Genomic DNA, 16,501 nt, shown 5'->3' with positions numbered 1-16,501 from the left:
TTTAAGATTTTATTTATTTGACGGACAGAGATCCCAAGTAGGCAGAGAGGCAGGCAGAGAGAGAGAGAGGTGGGGCGGTGGGGGAGCAGGCTCCCTGCTGAGCAGATAGCCCACTGTGGGGACCCTGAGATCATGACCTGAGCAGAAGGCAGAGACTTAACCCACTGAGCCACCCAGCCACCCCATCTCTACTTTTCTGCATAGATGTTAAATGCATATTTTTCTTTAAAGACATATTCTAAAATATATTTTACCCTAAAATATTAAATTCAATTTAAGTTATTTTGGTGAGTGAACTTTTTATTCAGTTTTATTAAATTTTATCTTGTTAATATCACTTAAACCCTAATTTTACAGTTTCATAACTAAATTTTAATTGATCTGCTAATGCTATAGTTTATTTTTAGCATGATTTGACTTCTCTTCATTTCAGAGTTACTTCGTGAGTTTTAATTTTTTTTTCTTTTCAGCCTCGTTTGGACCAAGCTAACCACTCATTTGAAAATTCAGAATTGGCAGATTTGGATAAGTTGAGATACAGGCATTGCCTTACAACACTCACAGTCCCAAGAAGATGTATAGGATTTGCAAGGAGGCGAATTGGCAGAGGTGGAAGGTAAACTATTTGTTTTGGCCTAATTTTTGTTTATAAGCTGGAAGGGAAGATATAGAGAAAATGTTATTAAGTTCTTCCAGATAATACTTGGTTTTATATTGTTTTTCAGGGTCATTATGGACCGAATATCCACAGAACATGACCCAGTCCTGAAACAGATAGACCCTGAAATGCTGAATGGTTTTTCAAGCTCTTCCCAAACTATAGACTTTTCTTCTAATTTCACTCGGACCAATGCTTCCAGTAAACATTGTGAAAATAGACTGTCCCTTTCTGAAATACTAAGCAATATCAGATCATGTCGACTACAGTGTTTCCAGCCAAGGCTACTAAATTTACAGGACAGTGATAGTGAAGAATGTACCTCAAGAAAATCAGGGCAGACTGTGAACAATAAAAGAGTTTCTGCAGCATCTGTAGCTTTATTGAACACCAGCAAGAATGGCATATCAGGTAAGCTCTCACTTTGTTAAAATGCATCCTGCTCTTTTTTTCTCCTTAATTTTCATTATCCACTAAATAAGTGCCAAGCGCTCAGGGTAGATTTTGAAGGTTTATTTTCATAATCCCACTGACGAAAGGAATTTTTTACCTTAACCTACTACAGTTTTTTCCCAGCCTAAGAAGCTAAACTCTATTACTGTGCTTCACATTTTAAACAATGTCCTAAAACCTGTAAAACCCCGACTTAAATTTTGAATGTGTGTGCCTGGTATGGTAAATGTGTAGGCAGAATGCATAGGAAGTTCCCTATGGGCAAAAGTGTTATAAGCTGCTACCAGATTTTCATAGCCATAGTGTGCACTTGTTAAAGAAAGTTTCCCCTTTTTGTATATTAGCTTTGCTCAAATGTAGGCATTGCTCCTAGGAGTACCACTGAATTCTTTGTTTCTGAAAAATGATTTTTTTTTTTAAGAAGCTCCCCATCAATAGTTGTAATTTTATTTGGTAGCTTACCTCTGATTGAGAGCATTTTTCACTTTAACAAACACTGTGCCCAAATTAATTTAATATTTTTACGACATGTATGTTGTAAATAGTGTATAATATCTAGACAATCTAAAATGTAATTTTGATTTGTTTTCCTCTCTATCTCATTTATACAAGTTGGTATAATTTTTAATATCCTGTGATACGTACAAGCAGTGCATGGTATCCAGAGACAAAACTAGATGTGACTTGACTACACTGATGATACCCTTTCTTTCCAGAAAACATACGTATTTCTAAATTACTTCTGGATGGTGCATTTTACTATGTGAAATTATGTTAAGCCTCTTTAAAGTGGTTTTAAATCATTTTAGTTTTTAAATTTGGTCTCAGTCACGTTCAGTCTTTTTCTGTTACTGGACTGCTTATTTTTAAACTTGACCTAGACATTTATCTGTTCAGAGATTTTAATAGAAAATTGAATTTGTTGAATGATTAGAGGTTTACATGTTGTTCCTCCAAATTAGTTAGTTACTTTTCTCTAAGCAATTGAAAAGCAAGGAAAACGGTATCCCATTATATAAAGTTAATTGATCTGTGAAGTTTAATGAGGTTTTGAAGCTGAAATAGATAAATACCGAATATGATTTGTGGTGGTAAGCTTCTTAGAAATCTAAAGGTAATAGGAAGTTGACGAATATTAGGTCAGATTATTTTTTTCTGCCAGCCCCATGACAGTGTTCAAATTATTTAACTGAACCAGAATTCCTGTACCAAAAATTACTCAAAATAATTTTTGCCAAGAGGGAGTTTAAAAATATCTCAATACAGGCATTTATAATTAGATTTGATAGTAGATTGAGTTTATTCTCTAACAATGTGTACCATACCAAAAAAAGATTTTACTTTTCATCTCAACTTGAGTATGACCTGATACTTGCAGCTTTCTGTTGTACATTCCCAGTAAACTCCAGAAGGATTTGATTTGACTCTTTCCCAGAAAATATGCATAGGTTGTGTATGTTATTGTATCATCATTACTCTATATATGTATAGATCCAGAATATAACTTACTGTAACTTAAATAATTCCATAATAATTGGCTCTAGAATTTTATGACACTGTCATAATACATCAGCATAATATAAGCATTTAAAGTATCTTAGGCTCTCATGCACCTTTCAGGTAACTTAAGTGACAAATATGTGATGTTAACGTCATAGACAGTAAATTTTTTTAATTTTTGCCTTTCCCCTACCATTAAAAAAAATAGTCTTTTTGGTCTGTATAATATTTTCTGTCTTAATTTTTTAGTATTCTCAACACAGCACCATTTCCTTCTTGACAAATTTCAAGACTTAAGCAAAAACAAAGCTACATTAGAATCAGTTTCTGTTTTTTTGTTTTGTTTTGTTTTCTTAAAGATTTTATTATTTGACAGAGAGCACACTCGGGGAGTGCAGGCAAAGGGGGAAGTAGGCTCCCTGCTGAACAAGGAGCCCTATGTAGTACTTGATCCCAGGACTCTGGGATCATGACCTGAGCCAAAGGTCGCTTAACCTGCTAAGCTACTCAGGCGCCCCTAGAATCAGTTTTTAAATAGAAATTTTCAGGTATATATTTAGTTCTGTTGCTAGAGTAAAGGAAGTTTGTTTGAAGTTTTCCTTCTTAGCTGTGATCCTTTAGTTATTGAGGCCACAAGTTTTATATATATATATGCATTCGTTTCGAAACACTAGACATAGATACATAAATGCATGATAACACAGCATTTTCTAAACAGTTGAAAAGCCATATCAATTTTAAGTACCCATTTGTACCACTTCTGTTCATTACATAGTCCTTTCAGTTCTGGTTAGGTAATTTAAGTGGATTCCACTATAGTTCAGTAAATACTGATAGAATTCCTTCATCAACTTAAAGAGAAGGATGTAGGAGTTTTTAGAAGGTTGGTAATTTTATGTTTGATGGACATAGATGAAAGAATTGAACACTTGTCTGTTTTATTTCTTTTAATCTTTAGGCCTTTATTAATACTGTTGCCTTCTGCGTATTCTTCGTAGACTTGGTCATGAGAGGGTGTTTGTCTTTAAGAGTAAAAAGACTAACACAGGATCATATTTTTACCTTATAGAGTGTATCACTGAGCTAGACAAATTACAAGAACTGAATTTTCTGTTTCACAGGTGGGAAATCGCAACAAATAAAGGGTTTAATCAAAAATAGAAATCTCATACACTTGTCAGTAATATTTATATCACAAGTTTTTTAGTTCTTAAAAAGAACTTGAAGGTTAGTGGCAAAGAATTTTATTTCGTTAATAACCCAGTTAATATTTCTTATGTCCTAAATATATTCTGATTGTTATTTGTGATATCATAACTTAAAGAACTTAAAACAAATTGAAATTTATGTCCTAGGTATTAGAAGAACTAAAACTAAAGACTTCATTTTAAAGCAAAGACACATGTCTTATTAACTATTAATAAAGATCTGTTTTCTTAGTTGAAAAAGTCTTCTCAAATATTAGCAAGACAGAAAGGAAAGATAGATTGTGCTGAACATGGCAAATGAGTAACCAAGGAAAACTAATTTCCACACATAATTATTTGGAATTATTAATATACAAAGCATTATGTTAAGTGTTTAAGAGTTGTAGTTTTAAAAGACAATAATCCTTTCAAGGAGCTTACAGCACATGGCAAGTATTACATTCTTTATATAATAGATGATAAAGTTTTTAGTCATTTGAAACTGCAGTATTTAACTATTTGTTTGAGATAATTGTTCTTAAATCCAAAACTTAAGAAGATGTATTGCACATCTTAAAGTAGTTTTGCCTGGGGCACCTGGCAGTTTCAGTTGGTAGAAAATGTGACTCTTGATCTCAGGGTTGTGAGTTCAAGCCTCATGTTGGGTGTAGAGACTACTTTTGAATGAATGAATCTTTGCTGTTTCAGACTCGAAGAGCTGGATTAACTTACATTTAACCTTGGTTTTGACTAACACATGGATGCAATGAGCATTTTTTCCCTCCCATTTGTCTTCATATATTGAATAGATATTAGTAGCCTTTTGACCAGCTGCAAATATCTTAACATTACCAATTTGTAAGAACATCAGTATTATGAACAGTTTTCCAGGAGAAATTCTTAATTTTTAAATTTTTTTCCGTTTCTTTTTCATTCTTAAATTGCTACGAAATGTTTGCAAGTGTTAAAGTCTTTGAATAGGTAAAACTACATTTTCACAACTAGCCAAGGTACTCACAAGGTTTCATTTTTGACTTATGGTTTCTTCCAGAGGTGTGAGAAAATAGATTCAGATTTCAGGAATTAAAAGATTTTAGTTAGACTGCTCAAGGAAGTAATACTAAAATTTCAGTTGTAACTATTTAGGTTGGGTATCAGAAGTTTAAGTGGGTCTTTAAAGATTTTATTTTATTTTTTAAGCAATCTCTGTACCCAATGTGGGACTCAAACCCTCAGATCAAGAATCACACACTCTACCAACTGAGCCATCCAGATGCCCCTTAAAGGGGTCTTTATTTTCTTTACTCTTACATTTGATTCTTTCCTCATTCTTCATCCCCTCAGCCTTCACCCCTGACCCTGCCTCCCATCTTCACCCTTTGTACCCCCACAGTTTTGCAGTCTGTTCATTAGTTTGCCTTTAACTGTGAGAGTTACATTGTAAAGTTACATTATAAAGATGTGTGTAGTCCTAGACAAATGTCAACTTTGAAGGATTGAAAGATTTATCCTCGCAGTAGCTCTGATGGTTTATGTGAACTTTCACTTTCGCTAAGAACTACAAGGTTTAAAATAGGTTGTCTCTCTTCCCCACCCCCGTCAGCCCCAGATCTCTCTTTTAAAACAAAAATGCATATAGTCAGCATTGCTTCAATAAAGCATATATTAAGACTTTTGTAACAAAGACCTACCCCTTAGATGAAGAAATACTGCATAATAATATATTCATTTTGACTTTTAGATAATCTTTACTACCATATTAGATGTTCTTCATTAAACTATGAAAACATGGTCTAGGCTAGTGTTTAAAAAAATCCATAGCTTCCCAAGAATACACATTTTATTAGCCCACTTGGAGAAATGCTGCATTAAAAATAATTTTAAAAAGGCACACACAAGCACAAAAATCATATGTTCATATTCTGTTGTGAGATGATCATCCAGAAGATCCAGAATGTGTTTCCATTAGATTTTTCTTCTGCTAGCAAATACTCAGGAAGACTTCTCACATAAGAATACTTCTGTGGGCCCAAGTTTAAGAAACAGTGATCTTGGACTTTAGAATTATTAAACCAATGTAAAATATAGTGGAGATACCTTGAGTATATTTTTGATGGATCACTGTCAGAATATTGGAGGGAAAGCTAATAAGGGGTCACCCTAGCAGACCACCATACAGAAACCACATACCTGAAAAGTGAAAGATGAAATGAGAATGCCTAGGACTCTTGAAAACAAAATCAACATTCCAAGGATGGTGACAAATATTCTAACAAAAAATACATAGATTCATCTAGTGAGTAAAACAAATGATAAATCTAAGATGAGTAATGAGCCAGATACCAAAAATTTAAAAAAAAAGAAAAGAAAAAAGGCCAGAAAGCTTAGGGGCTTTAGTGAAAAACAGACTATTGGTTATGTACACAAAATATTTAGAAATGCAAGCACACCACTGATGTGTATAGAATGATATATTTGCATACGTAAAGAGGAAAGTTCTATAATATGTATACCTATCTTTCAGCATGTATTAACCATAGAGATTTGGAAAATTTCTTACTCCAGTAAAAGGACACTTCCCATCTATCTAGATTAATGAAATACTGCCTTCACAAAACAGATTTGTGGTTACTTTTAAACTGACAGGACTTGTAGGGGGTGGGGTAGCTTAGATTTATGACCAGCATAAATTTCAGTTTTAAGCTAGCAGCTTACGAGCAACTAATGGAAAGAACTTGGCTTGGCCCTAAGCAATAGAAGCAGATAGGTTTTTTGTTGTTGTTCATGCCCAGTTGCCTTTCTTGCTGCTACAACCCCCTCCCCCCACCCAAGGCTGGTCCCCCTTACTATCTATCTCATTTCTAAACAGATTTCTTCACACTATAACTGCGACCTTTCCTGGCTTGTTTTAATGTTTGCCTTTTGATGACTGCAAGTCAGTGTACAAAATAAGTTTCTTGTGAAAGTATCTGAGTAATTTATGAAAGGAAGAATAATCAGTAGAGATGGTGCTTTCAGTCAAACCACCTACCAAGTCTACCTACCATTAAGTCCGCCATAACAATGAAAATTCAGTATGGTGCCTGTGTCATTAAAATCGTACATTTCTTACCACTTTCCGTTCACCCTAACAAAATGAAAGGGTTTTTTGTATGTGTTCCAATTCTGTACCACAGTTACTAATTGCTCTTTTTGTCTAAAGAGCTGAAATAATACTGAACAATGCTCCAGAAGATTCTGAATGAGGAACATCAGCTTGTTTTCAAGCACAAAACTTGATAGTAAAGATTTAGATGTCAAGAATGAATGTAACATGCTAAGCTTGAGAGGAAAAGAAAAAAAAATGTCATTTTTTAAAGTATAATCTTAGAATTAAATTGAGTTTATATCAGTGATTCTAAACCAGTAATGGGATCAGGGATGAAATTTTTGGCATCAGAGTTCTCTAGGTTTATAAAGGTTAGGAAACACTGATCATTAATTTGAATAATTTGGATTGAGTCTTGTTGAAATTTTAATGAGTTTTCTATGAGGAAAAGGATGGGGTTCCTGAGCAGATTTATGGTCTCAACAGAAAAGCACAATAAGTAGACATATCCTCTCTTCCCCAAAAGAGGCAACCTTTTTAATATATACGTAAATGATCATCCATTCATAAAAAGCAAGTAGAACACCTATAGTTGGCAGTACTTTGCTAGTCATGGACTAGCAACCAGTAATATTTTTTTTTTTTTTAATTAAAAAGTGCTTTTTGTTCTTTGTACTAATTTAGGTTCATAGTTATTCTGAATTAGTGAGATTTCTGTGTCATGATTTTCTGAATTAAAAGATTTTGGAGAAGATTCTCAGTGTTCTCCTTTCTCACTGTTTTGAAGTAGCCTTAAAAGTATATTCACTTAATTTGGTTTATTCCTCACATTATCACTGTAACCTCCTATCTTTTCACCCGAACAAAAAATACTCAACTCTAGGTGAACATAATGCTGAGGGAGTAGACCGTGCTAACACCAGATTCCAAGTCCATTTCATTTGAATTGGCACACTATACACCTAAGACTTAAACAGATTTATTTGGGTTTAACTTAAGATTTTTCCTTTCTGCCTTTTATCTAATAAACTATTTTTCATCTCTTTCCCAAGGTTTTCAAACAGCTGGAAATTCATGAATACTTCACATTTTCATTTGATTTTGAAGATTGTAAATTTAGAATTAAAAATACTTTTTTCATTTAAAAATAGAACACTTGCAGTGAATTTAACATGTGCAAACAAAGAAAAAATTTGATTTTGTTGGTAATTCAGTAAGATAACTAATGTGTACTTCAAAAACACAGGTAATATTAAAATTTTAGAGTGAGCACTTTCATAGCCCCAGGTCTTTTAATCTTCTAAAAATAAAATTGCTATCTAAGAATGTTTTTCCTTCATAGTCCAATACAAATTTTAATGATAATATTGCAGAACAGAAATGAAATCCTGTCTAATGCTTTGTCCATCTCTGGGGCCTAACTCCCTTTTCATAGAAAATAGACTGTATTATTCATAACATATATTATACCATCACATTTTTAAAAATTTCTCATTTGTAATTGTACCAAATGGAAAACTTGGGGGTAGAGGGGTAGTTAAGTAACCTAGGTTGAGGGTGTAGTCTTCTAGCTAAACCCCTTTAGGTCCTGTTGATTTGATTGTTCAATTGCATTTAAAGGTTGACTCATTAGTTGGTATTTTTTATGTATCTTTTCTTTCCAACACCACCACAGGACTTTATCACAGGGACACTTGTAGTTTATTTTGCTCTGTATTCACCTAACTCTTAATGTAGCAGTCTGCATCATCATGGATAGTAAATACTTGCTGATTCAAAGAAATAGTTGGGAGAGAGGAAAGAAAGCAATGAAAAATAGAGGAAAATTACTCTAGTAGTAGATGTATTCTGATGGGACTTAGTATTTCTTGATTTTGATAATGTACTAACTTCTCTGGAAATAGCTTTGTGTCCTCAACTCAGTTCATCAGTGATCTACTTGAAAACCAGTGAATGAAAATGTAGAAAAATATTGCCTATTACAACTTTTTCTTAGCTAATCTTGTAAACAAAAGTTTTAGATGTCTTATTTTTATTTGAAATCTAACCTTTATTAACACTGTAGAACATTATATCGGAAGATGCATTCTACCTTTAATTTTCTGAATAATTCTCTGATTTCTAGCCCATATTTATGATTGGGTTTATCTTAAGATTTTTATTTTTATATTTTAGGTCTGACTTAAGACTTACTTTTGCAAAAGATCTGTATTGGCTTAAAACTAATGATTGTACTAAATGAACATCTTTGTCCTCTACTCTGATTTGTAATCAGAGAAAATGCCCTAAATGGAAACCAGCAATAAGGATCATTTACAGTCTTGCAGATGGTCCTACTTTCTTACTCAGGCCATCACTTAGTCATTATAATTGTTTGCATTAATAAATCAAACTTTTTCTCATTATATAGTTACCAAGATATAGTGAACTAAGAGTGATCTCAAAGACACGAAGTCTGAATAAATGGTTAAAATCTTCATGTTAGAACTATGTTATACAGTAAACACATATAGGAACTGTTTTTAGCATGTGACATTAGAAGATCGTGTATGTTAGCATAAACCACTTCTGCTTTTTATTGGGTTTTTGCAGATGTATGATTTGCAGTTGTTTTTCATCTTGTGCAATCATTTTATATTATATTCTGCTTGTGTTGTTAAAAGTACTTTAAAACATACTTATTTCTGAAATGAATGTCCTTTACCAGTAACAGGGGGTATCACAGAAGAGCAGTTTCAGACACATCAACAGCAGTTAGTTCAAATGCAAAGGCAGCAGCTTGCTCAGCTTCAGCAGAAACAGCAATCTCAGCATTCCTCGCAACAGACACATCCAAAAGCACAGGTAAACTTGTCTTTCAATCATGGTCGTATTTTTTTTTCCTCCCCTTTCATAATTACGTAGTTTTGTTCAATTTTAGTCAGTTCACAGAGGATAATCTTGATAGTTTTCTATTTAATGAGGGAAGTACTAGAATCAAATTTGGTATTTGTAATTTAGGAAAGAAGCTACTTTGTTTTAAAGCATTATTGAGAATTTGTAGAAGAAATTATATACTGTTAGAACTATCATCACCACCCCCACCGCCCCCAAAACTTCTTTTTTCTTTATTTTATATATTAGAGAGCATGAGTTTGGGGGAGGGACAGAGAGAGAGGGAAAAGCAGACCCCCCGCCGAGCATGGAGCAGGACTTGATACCAGGACCCTGGGTTCACGACCTGAGCCGAAGGCAGACACTTAACCCGACTGAGCCACCTAAGCGACCTTATATTTTTTTTCCTAAACTTTTTACCCCCTTCCTAAACTGTGTGTTTAAGTGCCATTTGAATGTGCCTGGTGTGCTGAGATGTAATTCTCTTGAATTGTACAGTAAATCTAAACAACATAGCTCCTTGTCTCTTTGAATCACATTCCCCTGAAGAAAAAAATTGCCGCCAGGTGAAGTTATTTCCGTAGGCATGATTAAATGAATACGCTAGAGATAAGAATAAAAATAACTTATGAAATTGTAATTGCCAGAAGAAAGTCACCTTGCAAGCACCTTGATATAAGCCCTGTAAGACTTAATTTGAATTCGTGGCCTCCAGAACTGTATGAGAATAAGGTTCTGTTGTTTAAGCCACCTGGGTGGCTCAGTGGGTTAAGCCTCTGCCTTCGGCTCAGGTCATGATCCCAGGGTCCTGGGATCGAGCCCCGCATCAGGCTCTCTGCTCAGCAGGGAGCCTGCTTCCCTCCCCCCTCTGCCTGCCTCTCTGCCTACTTGTGATCTTTCTCTCTCTCTCAAATAGATAAATAAAATCTTTAAAAATAATAATAATAATAATAAATAAAAAATAAAAATAAAGCTGTAAATGAAAAGTGTGTTTCAAATTTGAGCCATCTGAAAGAAAGACATCTAGTGTTTTAGGTCTTAAGTTCTGTTGCTTCATAATTCCAAAAGTAATTCTAAAGGAATAACTGAGATGAGTTTAGTCTCCGTTGTATTCTGTGAGCTCTCAGGTCAGCATCTGCTGATGGAAGTTCAGTTCAGCCTCGGGATCACTGGATACGCTAACCTTGCAAATCCTGAATCCAACAACATGAAAATCTCAGTGACATCAGGACCCCTGAGCATTCCTCTAGCATCCAGTTGGATTTGGGACTGGCCACCATTCTAGAGCAGTTGATTGTTACTAACAGCCAACCAGTTTCATACAGAATCAAGAGTAATAGCCATTAAACTTTGCTTTTTCTGAATCTCTTGGGTAACTAGCCTCCTGCAGGGTTAGACCAGACATGTTTTTACATTGTGATAAAAGTTATGGTTAGTTCCTATGATTTCATTTTGCCCGTATCTAGATTATCGAGTATTTTTAGAGGAATTCATTAACACTGGAAAAATTAATAGAGTATTAAAGGTTTGAGGTTTTTAATTCCCTAGTTCTGTCTCCTGAATAGTTGCTTCTCAGTTTTTAGTCATTTCCCTGCTTCATATGCCAAAAATAGTCTGTGGAGTCCTAGATCTCTTAATCTAAACACCTCTAACTGTTCAAGATGAAAAAGGCAGCTGTCTTTTGATTTGCCCATTTCTTAATCACATCTGAAAAATTGAAAGTATAATTTTGTTTATCTTACAGGGCTCAAGCACCTCTGACTGTATGTCTAAAACACTTGACTCAGCCAGCGCCCACTTTGCTGCATCTGCAGTGGTCAGTGCACCTGTTCCAAGTCGTGGTGAGGTAGCCAAGGAACAGAACACTGGCCACAACAACATAAACGGTGTTGTCCAGCCTTCAGGTAAGCCTGTGGTTTCCTGTAGTACTTATTAGCTCAAAGTTGTAACTCACTGATTTGAAATATGGTTTTTATTACGTAAATGCAAGGTGAAAGCATTGTACAAGAAGTCAGTCAGGACTCTTCAGAATTTCTTTGGATATGTGTGGTGGAATAGCTGAATGTTTTCTAGAATTCACATAGTGCCTGCTCCCTGTATCCTCCTGCACCCACTAGATACCTTCTGTGTAACTTTTCCACCCTTCCTAGTTTTATCCATGTACTATAAGTTCCCTCATATGCGAGGAAATATATTGAGCTAATTGCTGACCATCATCATGGAATTAATCCATGCAGTGATAAAAAGGCAAAATACAATCCACGTTGATCTCTCAGTAAGTTTGAAACTGGGTTTACCATCCTACCAGCCTATCAAACTGCTTTCTCTGACTCTTCTTGAAATACAGTAATACCCTGGATCCTTGTCTGCTTCTTACTACCCCTTGAGTCCTCAAAGACTGGCTGTTCTTATCAGCCTTCAACTACTACTCAGACCCTAGGCTTTTCCACTTGCTTTTAGATATACCCATGATCCTGATTGCCCCTTCCTTACTGACTTCGTCTTGCATGTATAAATCCTGATGCAGTTCAACTACCATTTCCACGTGCTCTCAACCTCCAGAGAGGACCTCTCTGGCCCACTATTTCCTACTTTCCAAATAGGGATGCAACAGAATACTTTGTAAAACCCTTTTATGCAGGCCAGTAGAAATATCTGTCTTTGGGGTTGTAACAGGTAAGTATGTTGTGATTAGGAGCTCTCTTTGAAGAGGGTATTATGTGGAAAATTAATATGGTATTTAATTAGAATATTGATGTTTGTACTTTTTATTAAACTCCTGATTTTTTGAAAGTTTAATGTCTCATGATACAAATTGAATGATTTTCTTTCCCTCCTTCAGGAACCTCTAAAACATTATACTCCACCAATATGGCTTTATCATCCAGCCCAGGGATTTCCGCTGTACAACTTGTAAGGACAGTTGGCCACACCACTACAAACCACTTAATCCCAGCATTGTGCACAAGCAGTCCTCAAACACTTCCCATGAACAATTCCTGCCTGACAAATGCAGTGCACCTCAATAATGTCAGTGTTGTTTCTCCAGTCAATGTGCATATCAATACACGGACTTCAGCACCATCGCCAACAGCCTTAAAACTTGCCACAGTTGCTGCCAGTATGGACAGAGTGCCAAAGGTTACTCCTAGCAGTGCCATTAGCAGCATAGCAAGGTGTGTGTGTGTGTTTCCGGTACTATCTATCCTTCTCTGCTGGCTATCCTGTAGGAGGAAAAAGACTTTTTTTTTAACTGCCCAAGCAATAGATGTTTATTGATTGACTTGCTTTTTAAACAGATACTGAGATCTGCTTAGTGTCGAGTTCTTTGACTTAGATTCTTTGTTTGAGGTCACTAGTAGGATGCTTAAACAACAGTCATATAAAAGTATTAAAAACAAGGGGGGGGAACACATCAAATTAAAAACAATAAACACCCAAGAAATACATCAAAAAATATTTTAGAAGCTTCAGTCTTCTGTTACTTTTTTTTTTTTTTTAAGATTTTACTTATTTGACAGAGATCACAAGTAGGCAGAGAGGCAGGCAGAGAGAGAGACGTGAGGAAGCAGGCTCTCTGCAGAGCAGAGAGCCCGACGCGGGGCTCGATCCCAGGACCCTGGGATCATGACCTGAGCCGAAGGCAGAGCCTTTAACCCACTGAGCCACCCAGGCGCCCCTCTTCTGTTACTTTTTTGTAGTATAGACGGTTGGGAAAGTTAGAGTTGTTGTTATTACTTCCATGTATGAGCTTTTATTTTCAAATCAAAATTTGTGTTCCCTTCAGTATTACACACAAAGGAAAAGTAAGTTATTCTCTCTATATATTAAAATTGAGAATATTCTGAGATTAGTTAAATCTGTGATAATATATTTCAGGGTATGTTTTTATATTTCTCTATGATACTAATATATGTGAACAGTGCATCAAAACAGTTGAGATGCATGAATTAATAACTATGTGACCTTAAACCTATAAAATTAAAGTATAATATAAAGTAAGTAATACTGTGCTTCTAATGATTATTCTTTTTGAGCATTATATGCTTCATCTATTGTAAAAAACTTGGCTGGTCCTGTGTTATATTTCATGAGTAGTTTGTCATTGGCTTCTACTAAAGTACTATGTTAAGTTACTGTGTTTCCTAAGTAAACAGTTATAATCAAGTAATTACAAAGTAATAGGATTTCTTAGCTGAAAAAAAACTTGCCCTCATTCCTGTATAGAAATGATAAAAATGGGAAATACTCTTGTGAAGTACGTGTTCAGTTGTAGTTACATAAAAAGTGTCTGTAAATAACTGCTGATATATTCTAGAGAGCACTAATGTTTATTTTACTCTTGGCCTTTTTTTAGAGAGAACCATGAACCCGAAAGATTGGGCTTAAATGGAATAGCAGAGACAACAGTAGCTATGGAAGTGACATAACCTAAAACATGTGACTTTTGACCTGTGCTGATGGTGTGCAGTCATTCATATTCCAGCTGAAGGCAAAAGGCGACACACTCTGTGGATCACAGAGTGTAACAATGGACCTAAGTGGACTACACTATATCGGATATTAAATCGATATATGATGTAAATTTTGTAAAATTGGGAAAATCACTACCTTGTAAAATAGTTTATTTGTATCATCAATATTATTTCTGTTACTTGAATAGTAGATATTCATCATCATGCTTTTGCACTTGAATTTGCAACTGAATGGATTTTAAAAAATAATTCTTTAATGGGATCATGAGCATGAAATGGGATCCTGCATCACTTGTTTTAACTATTTATTTTGCCATGTTTACATTTTGTATCTTGTAAAAATAAATCCAACTTTGTGTCTAAAAAGTTAAAGATTCATAGCTAGGAAATGAAATTCTTGTAATTTTTTTCTAAAGGAACTGTAAAGTTTTCACTTGGTTCATTTTGTTTCACAATTTGACTAGATGGACTTTTTGGTAAATACTAGTGGCATTTCACTGTCAAATATGAAGTTCAAGGCAAAATAGTATTTTCTATTACTGTGCAGGGGAAAGGGATGGATCGATACATGCAAATTTAATGTAGTAACTCACTTTTCCATATATTTTGAATGTATATTTCTATTTATAATACCAGTTTATAAAAAATAATTACACAGGAAAAACGGACTAGGAAAAATTATGCATCTAGCACATTTAAACTGTGCAGATAAGAAAATTTTTCAAGGATTACATTTTATCTGAAGACTGCATATTTTAACTGGCTTTAAAACTGTAACACACCACATAAAGGATATTTTACCAGGTATGTATTGCATCATATCATTGCAATAATTATTGGAAGTCTAGATATCGAGCCATCCCAGGTGTTGGGAGGGGGGGGAGGGTTGTGGCAAGATTGTCTTTTCAATTTTGGAGAGTTTTCCTGTGGCTACAAGGCAAGTAACGGGTTGGAAAAAGTCTGACTGTAAGCGTTGGACACCTTCATAGTGTAGTGTTTTAGTGACTTTTTTTATACGGTTCTTGTAAATTAGATACGTGTAGTGGTGTTTCAGAATGTTTGTTTATGCACTAGTTCAGACAACTTTCCCTGTTACTTGTTCTTGATAAGTGAAAACTGCAGGGAAATAAAAATACATATCAAAACATGGACATGCTGCATATGTGTTTATTTCACAATGTGCACACAATATAAGTGAAAACTTAAGGGAGATGATAGCACTTAACAGCACTTTTCATTTTCACAGTGCTTTCCAAGCATTAATGAAAAGAATTATAAGAAGCTCATCTGTGGGCACTATTGGGTTTCAGATAATCCAATATAAACTACCTTTGATATGAAAAGTTCTTAAAATATTTTACGGAATGTAAGCAATTTGCAGTATAACATTCATTGAACTCTCATAAATGAGCCTCATTTTATAAATAAAAGTTTAGAGTAGAATTATATTGCAAGGGGGTTTTGTCAAGTAAGTACTGGGAAATGTAAATATTTTTAATGAATATGATTAAAACCATTTCAAACTTACATAATTTTATACTTTACATTTTTTATATCTGCAGTCCTGAAAGTTGTAAATTGATATGTCAGTTGAATTAATGGGCCAAGATTTCTGCTGAGAGTGGTTTTTATTCAGGTCCTAAATGTGTAAAGCAATTTATGGTCAAAACCACAGAAAAAAATAAATTTAATTTCTTCATTGGTTGTGACCTGATAGGATCCATGCTCGTTTCTGCCATACTACCTCTGGAGTTACTCATTGCTGATGCTATAAAGGAAATAATTTTGATTTGATTTGTATTATGACTGTGTTCATTCTGCTTTTAGTTGGATGTATCTCCTTGCTATTAAGAACTTAACAACTTTAGTGCCAATTTTGGAGAAAGCTTTTTTTTCCATTTTACTAAAGTAAAGCATGAAGTGAATTTGCCTTATGTGATATACATGTTATAAATAATTGAAGTAAAACAAAAGAACTATCCATTTGTACCGTTTCTGGAAATGTGGCAAATCCAGAACTTATCAAAGACTGGTGACCAATTTATTTGTTCCTTTTGAAGTAAAATAGAAAAATAAGCCTTCCTTATTTTGGTGGTTGTAACTGTTTCACAGATAGCATTTCAGTTACTTGCACACATATTTTTCCAGTTTTTTTTTTTTTTCCCAAAAACTTTTGAGTGACAAAATACTTACTTTCACCTTATTAGAGAACTGTTTGTCTTTGCACTGGCCCTCCACTGGGCAATACCACCACACCTTGGTTTTC

At 34.6% G+C, this 16,501-nt stretch overlaps 1 protein-coding gene across 3 annotated transcripts in view; it reads left to right on the top strand.

The window, feature by feature from the left end:
- Positions 1-15,384, top strand: part of EPC2 (enhancer of polycomb homolog 2) — a 114,808-nt gene extending 99,424 nt beyond the window's left edge. For 2 of the 3 annotated variants that reach the window (XM_046019324.1, XM_046019322.1), the window contains 6 exons: positions 471-616; positions 726-1,069; positions 9,594-9,730; positions 11,505-11,664; positions 12,603-12,936; positions 14,118-15,384. In XM_046019324.1, coding sequence (XP_045875280.1) covers positions 471-616; positions 726-1,069; positions 9,594-9,730; positions 11,505-11,664; positions 12,603-12,936; positions 14,118-14,190 — 1,194 coding nt within the window. In that variant the 3' untranslated portion in view covers positions 14,191-15,384. The remainder of the gene's footprint in view (positions 1-470; positions 617-725; positions 1,070-9,593; positions 9,731-11,504; positions 11,665-12,602; positions 12,937-14,117) is intronic. The other variant, XM_046019323.1, reaches the window with a different exon arrangement.
- Positions 15,385-16,501: the final 1,117 nt, after the last annotated feature.

The sequence above is a fragment of the Meles meles genome, chromosome 9 (genome assembly GCF_922984935.1).
Source record: "Meles meles chromosome 9, mMelMel3.1 paternal haplotype, whole genome shotgun sequence".
NCBI lineage: Eukaryota > Metazoa > Chordata > Mammalia > Carnivora > Mustelidae > Meles > Meles meles.
Note: the sequence above shows the minus strand (reverse complement) of the source record. Positions and strands in the feature narration are given on the sequence as shown.